We start from the raw sequence: 22688 nt of genomic DNA, 5'->3' as shown, positions 1-22688 counted from the left end.
AATTGCTAAATGCTGTTTCAATCAATTTCTGTGCATTTGAAACACTCTTTGAATGTTGGAAACTCAAGATATCCTTGAAGAGATTCTCTGTGCTTTCCTCAAAGACTTGTGTGCTCCTCCACCCAAAGCAGGTCCTATTTACGCCCGTTCCTTTTTCGTGACATATACAATAGAACCTCTCAATAACAGATACGTATGGGACTAAAAATTTTGTCCGTTGATGGATAGCAAAATACATTGAGGTCTGTCAACATGAAAAAAATGTTAGTTATCGGGAGGTGTCTATTAAAGAAAGTTTTACTGCAGGTCTTATTAGATGAAAAAGAATCTCTTATCCAAGTGGAGGAAGAACAAAAGATTATTAACTTAGTCTAAAGCAGACATTTGAGACAGTGCAGACCAAAAATAAAATTTCATAAAGTCATGTTAATCAGTTTGTGATTTCAAAATGACTTCTGAAGATTAAAACTCAGAATTTCCTTGGAGAGAGATTCTCTGTGCTCCCCTCAAATCTCAAATTAACCTGTGAACCCCTGTCCCCTTTCTGTGCTATATAGTTCTTACTATTCGAAAATAGAACTTCCATCCACGTGGAGCCCTAAAAGACTATTAACTTTGTCTAAAGCAGGGATTTTTTAAACTTTTCAGACATTACAGGCCAAAAAAAAAAAATCCACAAAGACAAAAGACCAATAAGCCATACTGCGGTATTCACACTGTGGTATCTCTATTCATGCAGTGGCATTTTAACAGGTAGACCTAACGGGGCCCCAGGGCTTCAAGTCAAATAGGAAGCTCTATATTATTGAAGAATTTTATTTGTTCTGAAAGTACTTTTTCATGAAACATGAACTTTCATTTAAGTCTTAAATTATTTCCTTATGAAATATGAATTTTCATTAATTCTGAGAAAGTATTTCCACATTGAATGTGAATTTTCATATAGTCTGATTGCTCCTGCTAAAAACCAAATTGCTCCCCTTGGAAACCACATAATTTGGCATGGGGCACACATTGGGAATCTGGGTCATACATTGAAGTCCTCACCTTAAGATTTCATTGCAAGTGATACAGATGACTATCAGAAACTTGCAAGTGAGAAATTATGCACCACTGTAGATTATAAGCAAAATTACTTTTTTCAATTTTAAGTAGCAAATTTCAACTTCTACGGTAAAGATAGCTACCGCAGGAAATTCCAGACCCCGGGGTTAGTGCACCAACCTCTCGGTGAGTATAAAAAAAAGCTGCCGTTCCGAATCAGCAATTAAATTACTGGTCTAATTAGCCATTGTGTGCAGAAAATGATCATCATTTTTGTCTCACCATGGTTAACTTCTACAGCACACTGGCTGAAACTGCTATCTAGCAATATGAAATATAAATTAATCAGACATAATTGAAATGAAACAGTATAGTCAAACCTCATTCGGCCTCCTGTCTGTTCCTTTCAACAAAAGGTTATTAAATTCTTGTTCTAAAAGTTGTCTCGCCTATGAAATTAAAAAAAAAATTAATAATTAAAACTTTGATTTCTTATCATGATAACGACAAAGATACCTTTTCAAACCTTTACAAGGTTTTCCTGGTTTGATTAATTATGCTATAAGAGCTGTGATTTATATGGAATTTTACATAACAATTTTTGAAACTTCTACTTTTCTCCATAAATGAAAAGGAAGATGTTAGAATGAGGAAAAAGTTTTTTTACATCACCTGAGAATTACTCATGGGAATCTGCAGCACCAGGGCCATGGCATTAACATCAAAACTGTCATCCAGGGCTAAGAGAGCACCATTGACGCCACTTTCAAGAAGACTATTTGAGTACTCTTTTAATCCGATGGTGTCAACCCATTTTATTACTCTATCATTTGACCAAACTATAACATCTACACGCATAAAGAAAACACAAATATGAATGAGGACATAATTTCTACACAAAAACCAAATAAACTGAATAAAGTTTCAGTTTAAAGTTCAAGATAGACACAGACGGCTCTTGGGCCATAAGACCGCACATGCAATCCCACATTTATATCAGTAGAAACTACAGCCATCTATCAGTGGGAATGTTCTTAAACAATGGGGAGTGGGGAGGGACATTCTATTCAGTACTATATTGCAATTTACTGCCATTAACAAGTTGGTTGGAGATGAAGGTGCCATCTATCTGTGGTTGCCTCAAGCACATTAGAGAAAATACCTTGTCTATATTCTTCCCCCAGTTCGAACCTGGGACCTGACGGCAACCTTCATGGCAAGAGGATTTGGCCCCCTCCAAAATGTGAGAAAATGACTGGGAAAAGATGGCCAAATCTATTGTTCTATGGGGCTATTCACTTGCCCCCCCCCCAAATAAAATTTCTGGCTATGGGTCTGCTTCACGGTAGTTAGTAAATAAGCATCTTACCACTATGCCACTTGGGCGCATCTATCCAGTACTAGTAAATGTGATAACAATATTACTTCTGCAGTCTACCAATATTGCAGTGGTGCTTTCATGAGTTAATTTAATTAAAACTTTTCTTAAAAAGTAATTTTCTGAAATTTTTTCAACTTAGTATCAATTTTTTTTTATAATTCTACAATTGGGCCATGGACCCCAGTAAAAAATCCATGAACCCTAGGGGTCCAGGCATCCCCAATAAGGAACCAGTGCTCAATAGCATCGGGGGGGGGGGGGCATTTTGGAAAGAGTTCCTCAGCACTGTTTCACTTGGGGGCCATATCAAGTGGAACCTGAAAACAGAGAAAATCTAGTACAGGGCGGGCAAAAAATCCGTAAAAATTTTAAAAATAAATAAAAACCAGAAAAATAATTGAAATAAAAATTTTCAGGATTAGCACCGCTAGGTCATGGGAATTTTTTTGACAGGAAAAAATACCTCTAAAAACAGCTGACAGGTGGCACTGGTATGAGCGACTTCGGTGGAAATATGCAAATGAAACGGTTATCAGAGCTTGTGTGCCTAAATCCACAATCCGTTCACCATTGCAAACCATGTATGTGGACCTGCTGCACCCTGCCATTGCTGGATTTGTGGCTTGCTTGTAATGTGTTATACCATGTGGTGGTGGTCATTTATTTATTTACAATAACCCCAGAAGGCATGAAATGCACTTATACTGGAATAAAAAAAAAATAATAGTCAGTACGGGAAGCACTTCGCATACGGAGTCAGGACGAAATCCCCAATAGTGGAAGCGAATCTTGCGTAGGAGGCACATGCAAGTTCTGATGGAAGACTGTTCCATATTCTTGCCACACGACATCTATATCCGTGGAAAAAGCAATCCCTTCTAGCCGTTGGTATTCTTATTTGGAAGCGATGCCTACGTAGGTTAACTCGCCTGTCTATGATATCAAAGAAAGGCTCTCTCGATGGTAGATAAACAATTTGGTGGACTAGTTTGTAGCACATCTTCAGATCTGCAGTGATTCTATGCCATTCCAGTGAGTGTAAACCCAGAAATTGAAGTCTTTGGCAATAAGATAGACCGCTCATGCCAGGTATTTGTTTAGTAAACGACCTCTGTGGCTTTTCGAGGAGCTGTATGTCCTTGATTTTGTAAGGGCTCCATACTTGCAAACAGAACTCCAGAGTCGGGCGAACGTACACACAGAAAGCATATGACAACGTATGCGCATCCCACTTACGGTATGCCGTACGTAACATATATGAAATTCTATTCGCTTTGCAGACTATGCCATGATAATGATCAGTGAAATCCAGAATGCGGCTCATTGCAGTACCTAAATCCACGCATATATCCAATTGCTGTAACGTTTCATTACCTAGTTGGTAACATTCAGGATCGGTGCGTCTACCTAAATGCATTGATCCACTTTTTGATGATGAAATAGGTAGCTTATACTGACAACTCCACTGGAAAAGTTGTTGGCATGCAATTCTTAGGCCCCTAGTGTTTTCCACTGGAGAGAATAACTTCACGTCATCAGCGAATTGCAATAGAGAGATGGGTGTCACAGCCTGAGTAATATCGTAAGTGTACAAAGTAAATAAGATCGGGCCTAACACCGATCCCTGGACAACTCCGCTTGGCACCTGACATTCTCTAGACATCACGCTGGCTACACGAACCTGATGAACTCTGTCTGACAGCAGTTCTTGAATTATTCTCACAACTTTATCAGGAACCCCCATGCAAGCTAGCTTCCTCAGTAGTAGCAATCTGTCTACTTTATCAAATGCCTTTTGGAAATCGACGTAAATTACATCAATCTCTTGTCCAGAGTCTATAGCACTCTCCCATATATCATGACAAATCAACTGCTACACTGGTAAGGAGCCGCCAGGAATGAAGCCAAACTGAACTGAGGGGATTAAGCATAGGCGTAAACTTATTGAAAATGTTGGGGGGGCTCCGGCTCTAATAGAACCTCGTTTATACGACGCGTCGTATAAATGCGAAAGCAGTACTGCAAAACGAACTTTTTCCGAAAATTACCCCCCCCCCACCTTTTTTTTACAGACGTTTCCGAAAAAAAATTTGTGAAAATCTGTCGTTTTGATTCAAAATCTTATGCTTGAGAAGAAATATACTTATAATACTATCATAACATTACTGTTGCTAAAGTTTCAAGCAATTTTACGGTATTCATTTCAAGATTCAACAGAAAAAAAAGTGTTATTTAAACGTTATGTAAAACGTCCTTTACTTGACAGAGAACACCGTTACAAAATTATCGAATGTGGGGGCGACAAAAATCCCAGTTACAGCCCTGGCAATCAGCATACCGTAGCCCGTTCAATAATTATTTCAGTACCTGTCAAAAGCCATTGCACACAGGGCCACAACTAGGGAGGAGCAGGCGGGTCTCGTGCCCCGGGCGCTAGACCGGATGGGGTGCAAATTTCATTCTAAAACCTCTCCTTCAACATTACAAGGGGGGGCGTCAAAATGCGCGCTTGCCCCGGGTAACCAAGCATCTAGTTGCAGCCCTGATTGAACCAGTCAATCATCTTAAATTTTATTACTTTTTCAGTAAAAAATATGCATGAGAAACTACAGTCGGTCCCGCTTAGTTTTTCCACTTACAACGTTTCTTCATGATGGGTTTTTGAAAACCGTAAAACACTGTATTTCAGTGACACGTTTTCACCAATTGAAAAATTATGTGATTCGATTGATAGAAAAGGTGTTTTCCAAAGACTTGGGAGTTCGAATCGAAGTGAAAACGTCGATTAATTGAAGTGTATACAGGCAGGGCCCTGGGTAAAGCAGGAATTAGGAGGCTCTTGCGACAAGAGTCAAAGATGTTAATTGGTCAGTGAATGTATGTTGTTTGAATTTCGGGGGCTCAAAGTTATAAAGGCTTCATTTGCCCATGAAGAAATTAGGCCCTGTATACAGGGATAATGTATAGAAATGTATAGCAACTGAAGCAAAACCTCGTACAAATAAGTAAGGTCAGAAACGTAATAGGGAGATATATACAAAGGGTTCCATTGCATTTTCCTAAATACAGTAAAATCTCCACAAATGATCACCTGTACTCAAACACAAATATGCATCAGTGGTCGCCTCTATTCGGCGTAAAATTTCTATGGTGGAGCCCCGTACGCTCTCCTCTTATATTCATTTATCGAATTTACTGATTTATTTTCTTCGAGTGGGTGCGGAGCCCCCGGGAAGTGTACACGGAGCACCGGTTGAGAACCGCTGCTTCAGTGAAAAGTTTCCCAAACTTTTTGTGTTCCATAGCTCTTCTTTAAAAAAAAATTTCTTTCTCATTTCTCCCAACTCAAGCCCACCCATAGGATCCTATACTAAACCCATAGCTTCTATCGACCCTTTGGACAATTGCATCGACCCCTTCCCCCAGGGGTCGATATTTCACACTTTGGAAAGCACAGCTTCAGTGGCCATTCTTGGTTATTATACAACTTAATTTAATGAAAGGTCACGGGAAATTGACCTTTTTATTTTTGATTTATTCTTTTCTTTTTTTTTTTGCACTATTTATAAATTTGTTATGATTAGTCCTGTTTGTTGCATTTATATAAATTAACCTCTTTTTAGCATTAATGTGTGTATAAATGTATGTAATTGAAGAATTTTCAGAATAAGTGCAAATTTTCAAGTTGTGCGGAAGATTAATTAAATTTTTGTAATTTTTCAAATTAATATTGCTCATAATACAATAAAAGTTCGTTATAGCAACAGCTCACAACCACAAGAAATGTTTTCGCTGTAACGTAGTTCTCATTATTAACGAATTTTCACGTTTCGCTCTGTAAGGACATAAAATTATTGAAAATTGCTGCTTTATCTGCATTGGGACGTCTTTGAGATCATTTCGTTCTAATATTAACGATTGAACGGAACTCTAGTCATGTGAAATTGATTTTTGATCTCAAATCAGTTGATTCTCTAAGAGTATAAGACGTTTTCCATAGAATTTCGTATCATCAAAGCGGTTTAGATGACCAACTGAGCAATTAAAAGTCAGAACTTATTACATTCATGCTCACTTCCATGGATTTATGGATCAGGCAACATCGTCTATCGAATCGGAAATTCGACATTTTCAAATAGTTTGGTTGCTCAACTCCAAGGACCTTCTAGCTACAATGGACCATACCCGAAGCCCGGGTGCTTTATTTGCTTGTCATTTCTTTTTTTTTCAAGTAAAAAGAAGTAAAACCTCAGGAGAAAAATCCGCCCATTTTTGTCATTATTCATGTTTTGTTACTTGTGTGCACGTGTAGTTTGCTTCGTTTTCGAGCAACTTTTTCTTTCTATTAGTGAGCAGCTACGGTACTAATAACTAGAAATTCCTAAATAAAATACATGTAGAAATCATTTGCATGAGAATGTTTTTGCAAATGAATATGCATCGAGATAAATAGAAAAGATGCATTGCTTGGTTATTTGTTCTTTAGTACATATTTTCTCAGTTTTAGTTCATATTTAGCCATTTTTTTTAAGTGGAAAATTCGGGCTCTAATTACAGGCGAATCCCGTTTTAACGAATACCGTTACAGCGAAAATATCGTTTTAACGAATGGTTTTCTAATCCCTCTAATAAGTATACATAGGAACAATGAAAACAATCTGAAATTTTTTTATAACGGAGTGTTTTCTCCGGTTTCTTGGACTTCGTTATAACAGGATATTCGACTGTATAACAATCATTTAATGTATTGTTACCAAAGTGAATGGGACAAGGGCGTAGCCAGAAATTTCGTTCGGCAGGGGGGACCAAAGTAATAGAACAATAGATTTGGTCATCTTTTTCCCTTTTTTCGGTCATTTTCTCACATTTCGGACGAGGGGACCAGACCCCCAAGTCTTCCTCTTCGCTACGCCCTTGGAATGGGACTACCCCTGAGCATGAGCTACCCAAGAAAACCAATCTATTGGGGGGGGGGGGGGACACGGAATTTCTTCCAGAGAATTTTTGAGTTGGTGCCAATTTTCCAAAAGCATTTAATTAACAAAAATTTATTTGATTGTTGGGGGCGTAGCCTTTGCCCTTGAGCCCCATTCTAGTTTGATCACGGTCCAAGTAAAAATATACTTTCATTCTCTCTCTCTCATTGAAACGAGCACAACTCCGGTCTATCGCCATAGGCAATTTATTCAGATCTAGTCATGCCGTAAATCTGAGTATATCCTCCCAGGATCCCCCAGATCTCATGAATCCCGAAATCCCCTGGGCGGGGTCATGAAAATGACTATATACAAAAAATATATTAAGAACAGTATATGCATCTTTATTTATTCCAGGGTTGGACAAACCCCAAGTGCCAGGTCACCATGGTGACTGGAAAATCTGTATTCGCGCCTAAAATTTTGTATATGTGATTGCTAAATCAGAATCTAGTGATGGCTCAAAATTTTCCGATTTCATAATTGTCTTCCAACATGGAAAGGAGCAGAGCCACAACTAGAGAAAGCAGGTAGGTCTGGTGCTCCGGACGCTGGACCAGAATGTGAGTCGAATTCACCCTTTAACTGCTTCTTCTACATGCAAGGGGCGCCAAAATTCCGAATTGCCCCAGATGACAAAGTATCTAGTTGCGGCCCTGGGAAGGGGTCATCAATTCCCAGAAAGGTTGAAAAAAGATTATTTAAGATACTTTTCTCGTGAAAAAACCATGCTTGGCTCTTACAAAATTTGGCTGGTGCCTAAATTTTTTAATGATTTTTGTCAAGCCCTGTATTTATTTATTTATATTTTATGATACAGTGTATATTTCCCCCAAAATCAAATTACATGTCACTTATTTAAGATTTATTTTACTCTCATATATTGAGTCATATATCAGGTTTTAAATTAGAAAAATAATAATTTTTTTAGTTGCATAAATTTCTTATTAAAAACTCGATTCAAATATTGTCACTTTTACAAGTGTGCAAGCCAAATGGAGTTTAAATTTTTCTTAAATAAATTTTAAATATGATTGAAAAAAATAAGACATATAGTAAGTTTTATTAATTTATTGATATGTCTAAAAGAAAAAAAATTATTTTATACTACGCTTTATTGATTATAAGTATTAGAGGGCTGCAAAATCTAGATTGTTTTTGAAGATTCTGAATAAATTATCATTAAAGAAAATGCTTAAAATGCAGGAATTTATCAAAAATGTGTAACTATATTTAATATTGCTTACTTTTTCTGTCAGGAAACTGTGCGGAATCACGAGGAACTTTTCCGTTTTCTTGTAATACAACATGTTTTACTAACAGAAGGTTTATACTGTACGTGCACAACCGAATGTGGTCCACACAAACCATAAAATACTGTGGAACTGTCTATCTCAACATTTGTGGGGGGTGGGGGAGGGGGGTTTCAGTGGAAAAACAAGGAGTTTACTTCAAGTGGCTCCAAACACAGCTATTCTTATTTTGCAGAATCACAAACCTCGTCTAGATTTTTCTTCACCACCGTAATTTCTTTATATTCCAATTAGGATCATCTATGTCGGCGTCCTTCACGGATGGCCATCCATTAAGCACAAAAGCTTTTAAAGCCTTGACCGGCGGCGTCAAGAAGAATGTAGTTTTCAGGATCAGAAGGGAGGTCCCCATATGGACGGATGCCTCCAGGTGACATATTCCCCACATAAAAGCGACACGCTATACACTCCCCGTCCTTCTAATTAGGAAATGGTGATTGTATTCAGTAAACCTGCATTGAAGCAGCCGAAACTGAACCCTATTGAAATGCTCTTTGTCAGCTGCAGAAGGTGCGGCCCCTTTATCATGAAAAAAAAAAAAAAAACATGGAATTAAAAGTCCGCCAAAGATCCCAGGCTAGAAGCCCTTCTCCAGTATGTGGGAGTCCATGGCCGTGCTTATAGCTCGCTGAGTGCCCCCCCCCCGGGAAACACGCCACTAGATGCCACGGACGGGCTGTAACTAGGAGTGAAGATCATTTTATTGTCGGGAAAGGGGGGGGGGGAAGCATCGAAATGCCTCCTTGAGATCGACTGTGATGCCGCAAAATATTTAAAATTTCTAACAGTGCTGCGAACGTAAACAGGGTATGTAAAACCCCCTCTTTGCGGTCACCGGCTGGACAAATAGAAATTCGTCCGTAAAAAATAATTGATCGGGAAAGGAGGAACCCTATTAAAACATTGAGAATAATTCTTCATTTTGAAATAAACACAATTTTTTGAATAACATAAGTAAGAAATACTACATCCTTTTTAGAAAAATTCCCCAATTTAATTTGCAATGGAACATAGAAAAAATTACAGTATTTTCCGATAAATAGAGGTCGCATCCTGTAAAATGGCCGGAAAAAGTGTTTGTGGAAAAATCGCCACTTTTTTTTTAACATGTCACAGCTTCGTATAAAGGCCGAAACTCACTGTACTGACGTGACGTGTTTATTCCGAGTCTAGGTGTGGAAAACGTGTCCATGCGATTTTTTTTGGGGGGGGGGGGGAAGAGGGGAAGATTGAGCCAGCTCTCCGAAATTAATAAGAGGGGGGGGGGAGTCTCGATCCCATTGGCTTAAAACAAGTTACGACAGGTAATACAAGTTACGACTTAATGCACTTAACATACGACTTAATACAAGTTACGCTTACGACAGGTCCAAGCACTTCCCTGTAAAAAATCGGGGTCCTCGCGAAAGATCTGTCCAAAAGCCCGGTCCAACGGAGACAGGATCATTTTAGTCGTGGAGGGAGAGAAGAGTATGTAATTTTTTCACCCTCTCCCCACTAAAAAAACGATCGAAACGATATTTTTCGTTCTTCCACCCCCCCCCCCCCCAGAATTAGCACTCCCCACAAGAATTCCGCCTGTGAAAACTGCCTTCTTCCCTAGTTCCGGCCCTGGCTACCTAAGTGTTGGAGTACTGGAAACAGGGCTGGGAGGAGGGGTCAAATGTCTAGGGTGCCGGACCAGAGGGGGGGGGGAACGCAAATTTCACCTTTTAACCTCTCTTTAACATTTATTGAAATACCGTATTTAAAATTTCTATATAAGAGTGCTGCTAACGTAGATAGTTTGAGAATCCCTGATTTATAAGGAGGAAATTTCATATTCCTAGTATTAGAATGCAATGGTACCCGGCTCAGGGGGCTTTGAAATTTTCCATTCATTTCTTATTTTCTTTTTTTTTTTGTGTGTTAATTTTATTTTACTATTATTTATTTGATTCCCCTCAAAGGCACCGGAACCTAGGAGTGGAGGATATTTGAGCCCAAAAAATTTTGTAAGGCGGTTGAGCCCCCCCCTGAAAAATGTTTCGGCATCGGTCCTCAAGATCTGTTATGAATGGGCATTTAGAATGTGCTTTTTTCCCCAATATTTTTCAAAAAAACATTGGGGGGGGGGGGCCAAAAAGTTATTGGTCCTCCCGCATATACGGGACTCAAGCGTGTACAAAGGAGAGGGAGAATGCATTGCACAATGGTTTTTTTCAGTAATTACTGGGAGGCTCAGTCCCCTTACAAAATTTATTGCGGGGGGGGGGGGGGTGTGCTCAAATGGCCTCAGCCTCTAGGTTCTGGCACCTATTATTTATAGAGTGTAATTTATTTCGGTTTCAATATCATTGCTTCCCAATTTTCAACCTCCCCCCTCCCCCCCACCATGCATCTTTGGGCTTATTTTCATGTCGGCGCCATGGCCGTCCTCCGGTCGCAGTGAACAAAAGAAGAGACACTCAGTTTTTGCCACAGGCAAAGAAGAAAGAGCCCCCTCAACACCTCAAAGAATCTTCCTCTCAGCCGTGCCTTCTGGCAGTAAGGATTGGAACTGATGGAGGTTGCAATTGGGGATTGAACGGCAGGGAAGAAATGAGATAAACGTATTGTCATGGAACAAGAAAGCCAAAGACCATCCAGATTTTTTGAAAGAACTAAAATTTTGAGCAGATTGTTTCCATTAACTAATTCATAATTAGGACAACTTTTGGTTAAAAAAAAATTTTTCATCATTGCAAAATGAATAAGCCATATTCATACGAATTTTTGGGGGGGCTGAGCCGCGTCTTCAAAAATGTTGGGGGGGCTCGGGCCCATGGGCCCTATAGAAGTTTACGCCTATGGGATTAAGCCCATCTCGACGGCGAATGGAAGAAACTGATTGACGATGCATCTCTCGATAATTTTGCAGGATATATCGGTTAACGATATCGGGCGATAATTATTCGGATCTGCCCTGGAGCCTTTATTCTTATAAATTGGACTAATAACTGCAGATTTCCAAGAGCATGGGATAGACCCGTAGTCATAGAAGGATGTGAAGATGGAGCTAAGCAGAGAAGATATCGGGTCTGAAAGACGTTTGTAGAAACAACTGGGTATTCCGTCAGGACCTGGAGATGATCGACCAGGAAGAGAAGCAATAATGGCTTTTATCATCTGAGTGCTGAACATGTCACGAAAGAAGGGATGATCATTCATAAGGCCTTGATAGCGATGGTCGTAACCGGAACAACTGAAATTATATGAACCAGAAAATATGTCCGCAAAAACGTTTGCTTTCTCATAATCTTCCGTTATCGTGGTGCCATTCACAGTTAGCGTTGGTATGTCCTGGGATACACAAAGTCTACTGCGGACATCTCGGTGGAAAAAGTTCAGATCATGATTTTTACAGAGGTTGAGATGTAAACTCTATCATGTGGAACACATACTGCTGTAATAAACGATTTGGAGGCATTCTGTTTGTTATTTTCGTATCTCTTCTTTGACTTGTGTATGTCAGCGCCACCTATCGGCTGTTTCTTTCCTGTCTTAAAAAAATTCTTGTGGCCTAGCGATGCTAACTCTGCAAACCATTTTTTTATTTCTGTTATTTTTCCAGTTTTTGTTCATTTTTAAAGTTTCTACAGACTTTTTTGCCCACCCTGTATTTCATATCACCTGAATGTACCATATGTGTTATATGTTTAAAATACTGCAGTTTTTAAGCAAGAAATGAAAGTGCAGGTATATTGTGTTTCATGATTCTGATGATAATTTTTGTGTTTGTAGAGGTCTGCCTGTTCTCAGAGAAAGGACTTTTAAAGGGGGATATGAACTCGGATTTGTTGCATTGAAGTTGGAAAGCCACCAAAAATCAACTTTAGAAGACCATCAATGTGGTGTCTGCAAAGACAGAACCTGAGCCTTTATGATACAAGGCCACCATGATTCCCAAATGATCATATGGCAGCTAAGTTTAACACTTTTTTATTGCACACCAACTCCCGTCATATAACCATAGGGCAATTTAATAGTGATTTGATTGGGGTTAGAATTCTTCAAGTCAAGAGAAAGTAGTTCGAGAGGAGAAACTCTTGAGATGGAGTTTCACAGTACTTTTAAATTATGTATAGGGTTACACATATGGTAGACATAATGTTTCTATTGTTGATATCTATTGTTGCCAATCTCAAGTTCAAGAGGAAAAGTTTCATACTGAAGGAAATTTTTTACATACATTTTCATACAGCATCTTACCTTTTGTATCAGCTTCACTCCCTTTCCGTCTTTGTTCAAGTGATTCCCTATCATAATTCAATCGCTTCAGACAGTTGATGCCATACTGTAAGCTTGACCTAAAAGGGGAAAATATATCAACATTGTACTTTCCATACACGAAAGCATAGTTTATGCACTCTGTCAAAATTTAGTATTTTGGGTTTTAAAGATGCGATGAATCTACCCCCAGCATGACCAGGGGTCTTCAACCCATAACCTGCAGAAACTTTTGTTGTTTGACTCGCTTAACATTTTGAGAAAATTGCTAATCATGAAAAAAGATTAAATTGCAAAAAAAAAAAAATAAATAATAATAATCGTTAAAGAACACTGGCTACTGAAATCTGTGCTGCTGAATTGGGAACTGTGAGATACTTTCAATAATAATGCTGTCTATTTCATACATTAAAAGGGCCGCCCTAACGAATCCAGGAGACCTGCAGCCAAAAAACTTTTTGAGGCCTATGATTTCATATACATTATTTCAGCAGGCAAAATTTGACATCAAAAAGCAGGGCCGTAACTAGAATTTTGCCGCCAGGGGGCAAACATTATTTTGCTGCCCCTACAATTTTAAAACGAGAAAATTTTATAATGGTGTACTTTGTTCCTGCCTAAAATTGCTGCCAGGGGCAGCTGCCCATACTGAGTGGTCATAGTGACTGACTCACGTCGCAAGGTCCCATGTTCGAACCACACTGTTGGTTGGTTGAAGTCGGTTTTCTGTGGTTCCCAACTTCCAAAGGCACGATTGCGAGCTAGTCTACCCTTTAAAAAGTCTTGCAACAGACCTACAAACAGTACAAATGGAATTCAATCATAACACATCACTAAACTCACTTCTGAAATATAGATGGCAGCATTGCCAAATCAAAACACACTACATATGCAATCAGACTGTTAGGCACACACACACACAATTACACTTCCAGCACAACTCACTAGGTAGTAAATTGCCATAGACGGCAATAGACCCGAGTTGTGCTCCATTTGAAAGAAAGAAAAAAAAGAAAAGTTGCCCCTCTGCCCCCTCCCTCTAGTTACGGCCCTGTCCAAAAGGTCTACAGTCGATCCCACTTAGAACGTTTTCTCTCTCTTTTTTCGTTTCCCAACTGTAATTCTCATTAAAAAAAAAATTCAAATTCTCTGTAAAAAAATCACAATCAATGAAAGGGAAGTTTTTTTTTTAAATTTCAATTTAGTTAATTATTTATTGTTATTATTATTAATTTTATTTAAATTGAAATTGAAGTTTTTTTAAATAAATAAAAGTTTGAATTTAATGAAAGAAATTTGGGGAACCCTGTTTAAGAATGGGGAATATTACGATATAACTTGATAGCCTGCAGGCTTTGAGGAAAGTTTAAATTTGGCCGCAGTGTTTTAAAGTAGGGTCAACAACCAGATGTTTGGTCATCTGGGTCAACCACTCATTTTGATGCCCCCCATAATGTTAAAAGAAAGATCAAAGGATGAAATTTGAGCCCTATCTAACACAGCGCTCTGGGCACAGCACCCAAGTGCTCCTCTCAATTGCTGCCTACGGTTGAAACCCCATGCCTTACACTCATAGAGTTTATTACACATGCACAAACTTTACTTTTTTTCTAGGAATTTTTTCTTCCATATTTTCCCCTCATACTTCAGTTTAAGGCAGTTACTAGATGCTTGGTCAGCTGAGGCAAGCACATATTTTGGCGCATCTTGGTAATGTTCTTTGTTTCTTTCAAACCAAGAACAACTCAGGTTTATCGCCATGGACAATTTACTACATAGTGAGTTGTGCCAGAAGTGTGTGTACCTAACAGTATGAGTCGCGTCTGATTTTTCAGTGCTGCCATCTGTATTTCAGAAGTGAAATAATTGAATACTTGTACCATTTGTAGGCCTGTTGCTCTCTGTGGCGAGACTTTTTAACAGAGAGATCGGCTTGCATTCGTGTCTCGAAGTTGAGAACCACAGAAAATCAGTTTCAGCTGACCACCACTGTGGCATCAGTGGGGTTCAAACTCGGGAAGAGTCCTTCACTATGACCACTTGACCACCACAGCAGCCTTTGTAATGTTAAAGGAGAAATTGAAGGGTTATAAGTTTGTGCCCCTATGGTGCAGCACCCAGGGCACCAGACCTGCCTGCTCCCTCCTAGCTGTGGCACAACCTAAGTTCAATGGTATTTTATTCTCAAGCTATACATATTAGGCTAAATTTTAAGTTTAGAACTAATCATCGTCTTACCTGTGAAAGTTATCAATCATCTTCAAATGAACTCTGAGATCTTTCTTGGTCAAATGGTCTAACATTCTGGCATCAACTAAGCACTCCATAAATGTGGAACGATACTGAGGAAGACCTAAACTTTGAAGCCACTCATTTCCAATCCACTCATGATTCATTTCACCAAAAGCCAAGCTCTAGGAAAAAAGAATTGTTATCAGCAAAATATCATTTAGTGGCAAATTAGAAAGAATACATAAAAGACAGAAAAGAAAACTTACAGTTCTCGAAGGTTTTGGTGCAGAAGGACTTGTCAGAGCCACCATTTCCTGGATAGCAAGCCTGAGTTTCAGACGATGAAGTGGGTTACTTATTCCTATTTCTCGTTGAATCTCTGTATCTGATAATGCTGACATTATTGCACCACTTTTCACATTTGCTCGGCAAGCAGCAACATACCAAGCTGGCATTCCAACCCAGAGCTATAACAGTTATATTTCAGTTTTTGATATCATAAAACTTGGAACAAAAGTAATATGTTACATGCATTAAACATTTTCAAAGCATTCAAAGCTTTTCCTTTTTTCATATTTTTTTTATTTCACTTAAACAGAAATTCTGACACAGTATTTAGTTCTGATAATTCCTTCACAGAAATAAGGAATGAAAATTTGCATTGCCCGATCTTTTTAATTCCAGTTTTGAGAAGTAGACTTGTGAATCTTCTCTGTATACAGTGGATCTCGCATACAATAATTTAAAAAAATAAATCATAAAAAAGTTGTGGGCGGAAAAACACTTTACACATGAAAACTCAGTGAAAATTGGTAAGGATTGAAACCATGAAAATAAGTTGAACTAAGCAGGAAACGTTCTAAGTGAGAATGTTATAAGTGGGATCCACTGTATATAGTTTACAAACACTCTTACTTTTACTGGCTATGTTGCACTCATACTATTGATATCAAGGCTGTAGCAAGAGAGCAGGGGACCCTCCTTATAAAAATAAAATGTGAGAAAATGACCAATATACACTCATTGCCATAAAAATTTGCGCACCCAGAAGAAGTCGTCAAAATGAAACGAAATTTTACACATGTAAGTACTACGTTGATATAAGTAAGTGATTAAGTTATAAGTTATAAGTTATAAGTTTTAATACTTTGTTGGACCCCCTCTAGCGCGAATGCATGATACGATACGAGCGGGCATTGAGGCATACAAGTTCCGTATGATGTCCTGAGACATCTCGTTCCACAGTTGCTGTAAATGCGCCTCTAGTTCGACCAACCTCGTAGGGTGTCCAACTTGCCGTCCCAAATGATCCCAGATATGCTCGATTGGTGACAAATCTGGGGATAGAGCAGGCCAGGGAAGGGTGGTAATGTGGCGGAGGCAGTCTTGTGACATCCTTGCTGTGTGTGGCCTAGCATTGTCTTGTTTGTAAAATGGCTCCTGGGAGCCCTGCCATGAGTGGCAACACATGTGGCTGAAGGATGTTATGGACATACCGCTGGGCTGTCATTGTGCCATGGATCAATATTAGGGGTGACCGTGTATCGTAAGCAATGGCACCCCATACCATGACACCAGCTGTGGGAGCGGTGTGTCGCTGTAAAACGAAGGCAGGATTGAACCATGGGGCCTCTACACACGAATACGATTGTCATCACTGCTCAAGTTGAATCTCGATTCGTCGCTGAAGACGACCTGGTTCCATTCCGTTGCAGTCCAATTCCGTCGTTCTCGACACCACTCCAAACGGAGGCATTGGTGGGTGGGTGTCATTGGCAGCACACCTAATGGGCGCAGCGATACCAGATGTCCTTCAGCCAGGCGCCTTGCGATGGTTCGGGAAGACACAGGGGCCCGTAGTGAAGCTGCTGCCTGTGTCTGGATAGTGGCCAATGAGGCAGTTGGCTCTACGCGTGCGTTTCGGATGATCTGACAGTCTTCTCGACGACTGGTCTGTCGAGGGCGTCCTGAACCTGGTCGCCGTGTAAATGACGTTTCTTCTGTCCACTGGTCCCAACACCTCCTCACAGTAAAATCAGAACGGCCTAGTTGACAAGCTACTCGCCGAGCTGACCACCCAGCTTCCATCATCCCGATGATTCTTCCCCATCGAACTCTGACAACTGCTCATATGGTCTTCAACGGCGGCGTAACGGCATGTCTACCTCAGCATTTCCTTTGCAAATGATTAAATACACTCCAGCAAGCTCTGCTTACCTGTTTTATACCCCAAGGAGAACGAAGTTCAACGCCCTCTAGTGGCATTACGCAATGCGTAATCACGCTGCATTTCTAATCATTTGCATATCTGCCCGACATGTACCTTCAGGCCAACTTTCGTTTCGATCCCACAATTATTTCTTGGTTCGCAAATTTTTATGGCAATGAGTGTATATAGAATAACTTCTAAATCTATCACTCTATCGCTTCTCCCACACCAAAAGAAATTTCTGGTTACGGCCCTGATTGACATATTAGCTACAAACCAGAAAATCATGGATTACAGAGTTTCTACTATATTGTCAACTAAAATTATGTGCAAAGCAAATGATAAATCAACAGAATTTACCTCCAACCAGGCTACGATCGTAGGACCGTTCCACAAAGCAAACGGTGTACCAGCTTTCATAGATTCAGCTAAAAGCTCATGGCGTACATGAGAGGAATGGAAACTGAGGAGAGATCAATTTTTTTTCATTACAATGTAAATTGTAATTTTTTAAAGCATCCTAAAAATGTTTAATAAATTGGTACAAACAATATGATCATAAAACCCAGCAGCACTTACTTTTTGTTAACTCTACGACAAAACTCAGCTTTTTGGGCTACACTTCCTGAGGGTGGAGTTATGTCAGGTGTAGAGGCTTCACTTTCTGCATACGTGGAACATGAAACTGAAAATAACAATAAAATTTTATATATGAACTGCTTTTACATTCTTTGCAAGAAACATATTTTTTGCAGAGGAATTATTTTTAATCTACTTTATCCTGAATCGCTGTAATTCAAAATATTTTTTTACCCTCAACCCTTTCACTTACAGGCTTTTGGCAACAAATTCGAATAACATATAATTGAATTACCAGCAAATAAATTTCTGAAATTGTTATTTTTGTTAAAATTTAGGAAATAAAGAGAAAAAGATGAGAGAAGCAAGAGTTTTCTCTTCTCCCCTCATATGTGATACAGTAGCAAGGGAAAAAAAGAAAATATTGCTGAGATGAACAGAAAAAATCAATAACTATATATTCATAAAGTTACCAATAAAGTCTCTTGATGAAGAAAAGAATAGAGAGGGATCTTGACTGTATTTCTTTCATCTATTCTAGGCTGAGATATCTTGTAGGTCAGTATTTTGCAGAGACAGATGTCTCTCCTCATGGTTCCCACAAGGGCAGAGTTCTAGCCCCAGGACCTGGGATGATTATTATTATTATTTTTTTCAAACTACAAATTCACTATAGAGTGGCATGTCAAAGATCCCAGCCTAGGGGCCCAACTGCAGGATTTGAGGAAAATGGCAAACACTTTTTCTTTGCCTCAACTTTTAAAATAATTTATAGAGAATTTTACATGTCACATTTTTACGGATGGTATTTTACATCCAGAAAAATATTCACGTACCCTTGAAATTCTTGACTGAGGTACATCCCTTATTACACCATCGGTTTAACAAAACTTTACCCCGGTACATTTTGTTCCCAGTACAGTTTACTTGCCCTGACCGTGTGTGAGTGTGACCAAGTGAGTGGTGAGTGACCTTATGAGTAAATGACCATAAGACTGACCAAATGGGTGGGGGACTCCCTCACTATGAGTGAGTGGCAGTATGTGACCATAGCACCAGAGTGAAGCAATGGTAAGATGCTCTCGACCAATATGAAGGTTACCATCAAGGTGCATGGGTTCGAATACGGGCATAGAATGTCAGAAGCAAGTTCTTTACCCACTGAGCCTGGAGCAACCACCAATGGACAGAGCCTTCATTTCCCCCCAACTCCACTGGCTGGGAACTGTCGTATGGCGATATATGACAGACCAGAGTTGGTGTGCCGTAAAGTAGTATGAGACCATATGAGAGACCAAGTGAGTTGTCGGGGGCAAAATTTCAGGGGACAAAATGTTGGGATGAAACTTCAGCAAAATGTCGGAAGCAAAATTTTCCGATCCCATCACCATCTTTTGTCACCTTCGTGTCAATATCATTGATTCCTTACTTTCTACTTGTTAAATTTAAGAAAAAATATAAAAAGAAAAAGTTTGATTCTCTGGCTTCTTTAGCTCTATTTCAAAGCTCAGTTAGATCTTCTCTCTTTTTTTGAGGACTAGAATGGCCCTATTTTCATGAAAAAAAATCAATCAATACTTCAATTAGAGCCTGTGCTATTAGGATATTTTTTTGAGTTGACATCAATTGTGCTTACATTAAAAAAAAACAGTTTTGGAGGCTTTAGCACTTACACTGATACAGCACCTATATTAAGTTTTGTTTGAAGAAACATGAAGGTATCATGTAAAATTCATAATATCAACTACACTGAAGAGCCAAAAAAACTGGTACACCTGCCTAATATCGTGTAGGGCCCTCGCGAGCCCGCAGAAGTGCCGCAACATGACGTGGCACGGTCTCGACTAATGTCTGAAGTAGTGCTGGAGGTAATTGACATCATGAATCCTGCAGGGCTGTCCATAAATCCGTAGGAGTAAGAGGGCTGAAGATCTCTTCTGAACAGCACGTTGCAAGGCATCCCAGATATGTTCAATAATGTTCATGTCTGGGGATTTAGGTGGCAAGCGAAAATGTCTAAAGTCAGAAGAGTGTTCCTGGAGCCACTTTGTAGCAATTCTGGATGTGTGGGGTGTCGCATTGTCCTGCTGAAATTGTCCAAGTCCGTCGGAATGCACAATGGACGTGAATGGGTGCAGGTGATCAGACAGGATGCTTACGTACCTGTCAGAGTCGCATCTAGACGTATCAGGGGTCCCATATCACGCCAACTGCACACGCCCCATACCATCACAGAGCCTCCACCAGCTTGAACAGTCCCCTGTTGACATGTAGGGTCCATAGATTCATGAGGTTGTCTCCATACCCGTACACGTCCATCAGCTCGAAGCAATTGGAACCGAGACTCGTCAGACTAGGCAACGTGTTTCCAGTCCTCAACAGTCCAATATCGGTGTTGTCGGGCCCAGGCGAGGCGTAAAGCTTTGTGTCGTGGGGTACACGAGTGGGCCTTTGGCTCCGAAAGCCCATATTGATGATGTTTTGTTGAATGGTTCGCACGCTGACACTTGTTGATGGCCCAGCATTGAAATCTGCAGCAATTTGCGGAAGGGTTGCATGTCTGTCATGTTTAATGATTCTCGTCAGTCGTCGTTGGTCCAGTTCTTGCATGATCTTTTTCCGGCCGCAGCGATGTCGTAGATTTAATTTTTTACTGGATTCCTGATATTCACGGGACACTCGTGAAATGGTCGTACGTGAAAATCCACATTTCATCGCTACCTCGAAGATGCTATGTCCCATCTTTCATGCACTGACTATAACACCACGTTCAAATTCACTTAAATCTTAATAACCTGCCATTGTAGCAGCAGTAACCGATCTAACAACTATGCCACACACTTGTGTTATATAGGCATTGCCGACCACAGCGCGTACTCTGATTGGTTCCATATCTCTTTATTTGCATACGCATGCCTGTACCAGTTTTTTTGGCTCTTCAGTTTATTAGAGTAGTGTTAAATTATTCAGAATCAGTACTAAGAACTTAGTATAAACAAACTTTTTTTTTAAATACAGTAATAATTACATGAAACTTATGATTTACCCTGGAAAATGTGCAGCTGATTCTGAGCTTATATTATGATCATAAACATGTATTTCAATGATTTGCCCATATTATTACTTACCCGTACATGCACCTTGTACACATTCCTTTGGGGAATTTATAACAAATGAATACGTGACAGAATGAGTGTTTTGAGTGTATTTATGGACCTGATTTATTTATGTTGTCACAGTTGTGCTTGTTTCATGTTCTTGTTGGTGTTTTGTTATCTGTGTTATACATACATATTTGGAAAGTTAAGATGGTAAGTAATTGAATTCTCATGTTATCGTTAGTATCATGTTGCAGGTTTGCCTTTGATTTTTCTATACAGTAGCATATACTCATACAGCACTTATTTCGACAGATACAGTACCAAGAACTTCAAAAGCTGCTGCATCCATTATACCTCAAATATGAAAGTAAAATTTTCTAAATCCAGACATTTTTATTTTCATTTAAATGCAAAACTGGTGCACAGAATGGAAAATTGAGATTTAATTAGTATTAATTTATGCACTAAAAACATTTTTTCTTAGATGTTTTTATTCTTAAAGATAATGACATTGAAAAGGTGATGGATATCAATGGCAATATGCCAATCATCAAACAGAGCAAAGAAAAAGTAAGGAAATCACAATAATACTTGATGAGAGTTCTTTATTCATAGGTTCTTTCCCCTTGACTTTTTCTTTTTTGCTGAAGAAACGTCCAAGTGAAGACTTGAAACCTTTCTTTTTTGGCGTATTTTTGTGCAATGAGTCCTGGGATGAATTGACAGAACTAAGGGGTGATGTTGCATTCAATAAGCTACCATCAACTGTTGGTCGGTATGGTGATGTATTGCTATCAGAACAATAATAATTTTCAGTATCTCAATCCTACAGCATAAAAAAATTTGTTTACTTTTTTTATCTACATTTCCTAATAGTATTTTGAGTATAAAATAAAGCATGAAAGTCATAATATTAAGAAAATAAATAAATTGCATGCGTTATTGTCATAATACACAATAAGTAAAGGGGAAATAATATGATATGACGCTTGACAGATTCGCAAGAAAAAAAATGTTCAACGGAGCAGTATAATAATAAAGTAAGTAATAGGAAAATTGTATCAGCATTCAAAGGATACTAAAAAGAATTTGTTTATTTCAAGTGGAATGAACCAGACAATAGTATGAAACATATAAGGATTTCTTGGCAATCTCTAGCCAAAATTTGTTACTTCCAAACAAATTGGCCAAAATAATTAAAAAATTTTCCTCAACTTATTGCTTGCTCTAAATAATAGGCATTTTCAGTGGTCTGCTTATTTTCTAACTTATGATGGCCAAATAGCATGAGAAAATGAAAGAAAATGTGTAGCAAAACGTCTTTAATAATTTATTAAAACTGGTAAAAGAAACATTATTAAAATGAATTTGGGAATTCAATTGAAATAATTTTTTGCATAGATAGAAAGAACTAAAAAGTGAATTTGTTAAATGGAGGCAACCTCTAGAGCAGCTGTCTCCAAATAGGGTGCCTGGGCCCCCAGGGGTCCACAGCCCGATTGTAGAATTATATATATATATATATATGCTAAGTGATAAGACAGAAAATGAATCACTTGGATAAAAAGCAGTACAAAGGCGTATTATATCATGGAAAGAATTAAA

The 22688-nt window shown here is 39.0% G+C and overlaps 1 protein-coding gene across 4 annotated transcripts in view; it reads right to left on the bottom strand.

Moving 5' to 3' along the window:
• LOC149081720 (liprin-alpha-1-like) overlaps positions 1 to 22688 on the bottom strand; it is a 132839-nt gene that overhangs the window by 1637 nt on the left and 108514 nt on the right. For all 4 annotated transcript variants that reach the window (XM_089237138.1, XM_089237139.1, XM_089237136.1 and 1 more), the window contains 8 exons: positions 21675 to 21874; positions 17983 to 18088; positions 17764 to 17866; positions 15461 to 15661; positions 15201 to 15376; positions 12945 to 13042; positions 1717 to 1892; positions 1425 to 1493 (listed from right to left, as the gene is read on the bottom strand). In XM_089237138.1, coding sequence (XP_089093264.1) covers positions 1425 to 1493; positions 1717 to 1892; positions 12945 to 13042; positions 15201 to 15376; positions 15461 to 15661; positions 17764 to 17866; positions 17983 to 18088; positions 21675 to 21874 — 1129 coding nt within the window. The remainder of the gene's footprint in view (positions 1 to 1424; positions 1494 to 1716; positions 1893 to 12944; positions 13043 to 15200; positions 15377 to 15460; positions 15662 to 17763; positions 17867 to 17982; positions 18089 to 21674; positions 21875 to 22688) is intronic.

The sequence above is a fragment of the Pholcus phalangioides genome, unplaced genomic scaffold (genome assembly GCF_987345545.1).
Source record: "Pholcus phalangioides strain wild (caught in Gottingen) unplaced genomic scaffold, Ppha-v1.0 ptg000009l_1, whole genome shotgun sequence".
Lineage (NCBI taxonomy): Eukaryota > Metazoa > Arthropoda > Arachnida > Araneae > Pholcidae > Pholcus > Pholcus phalangioides.
Note: the sequence above shows the minus strand (reverse complement) of the source record. Positions and strands in the feature narration are given on the sequence as shown.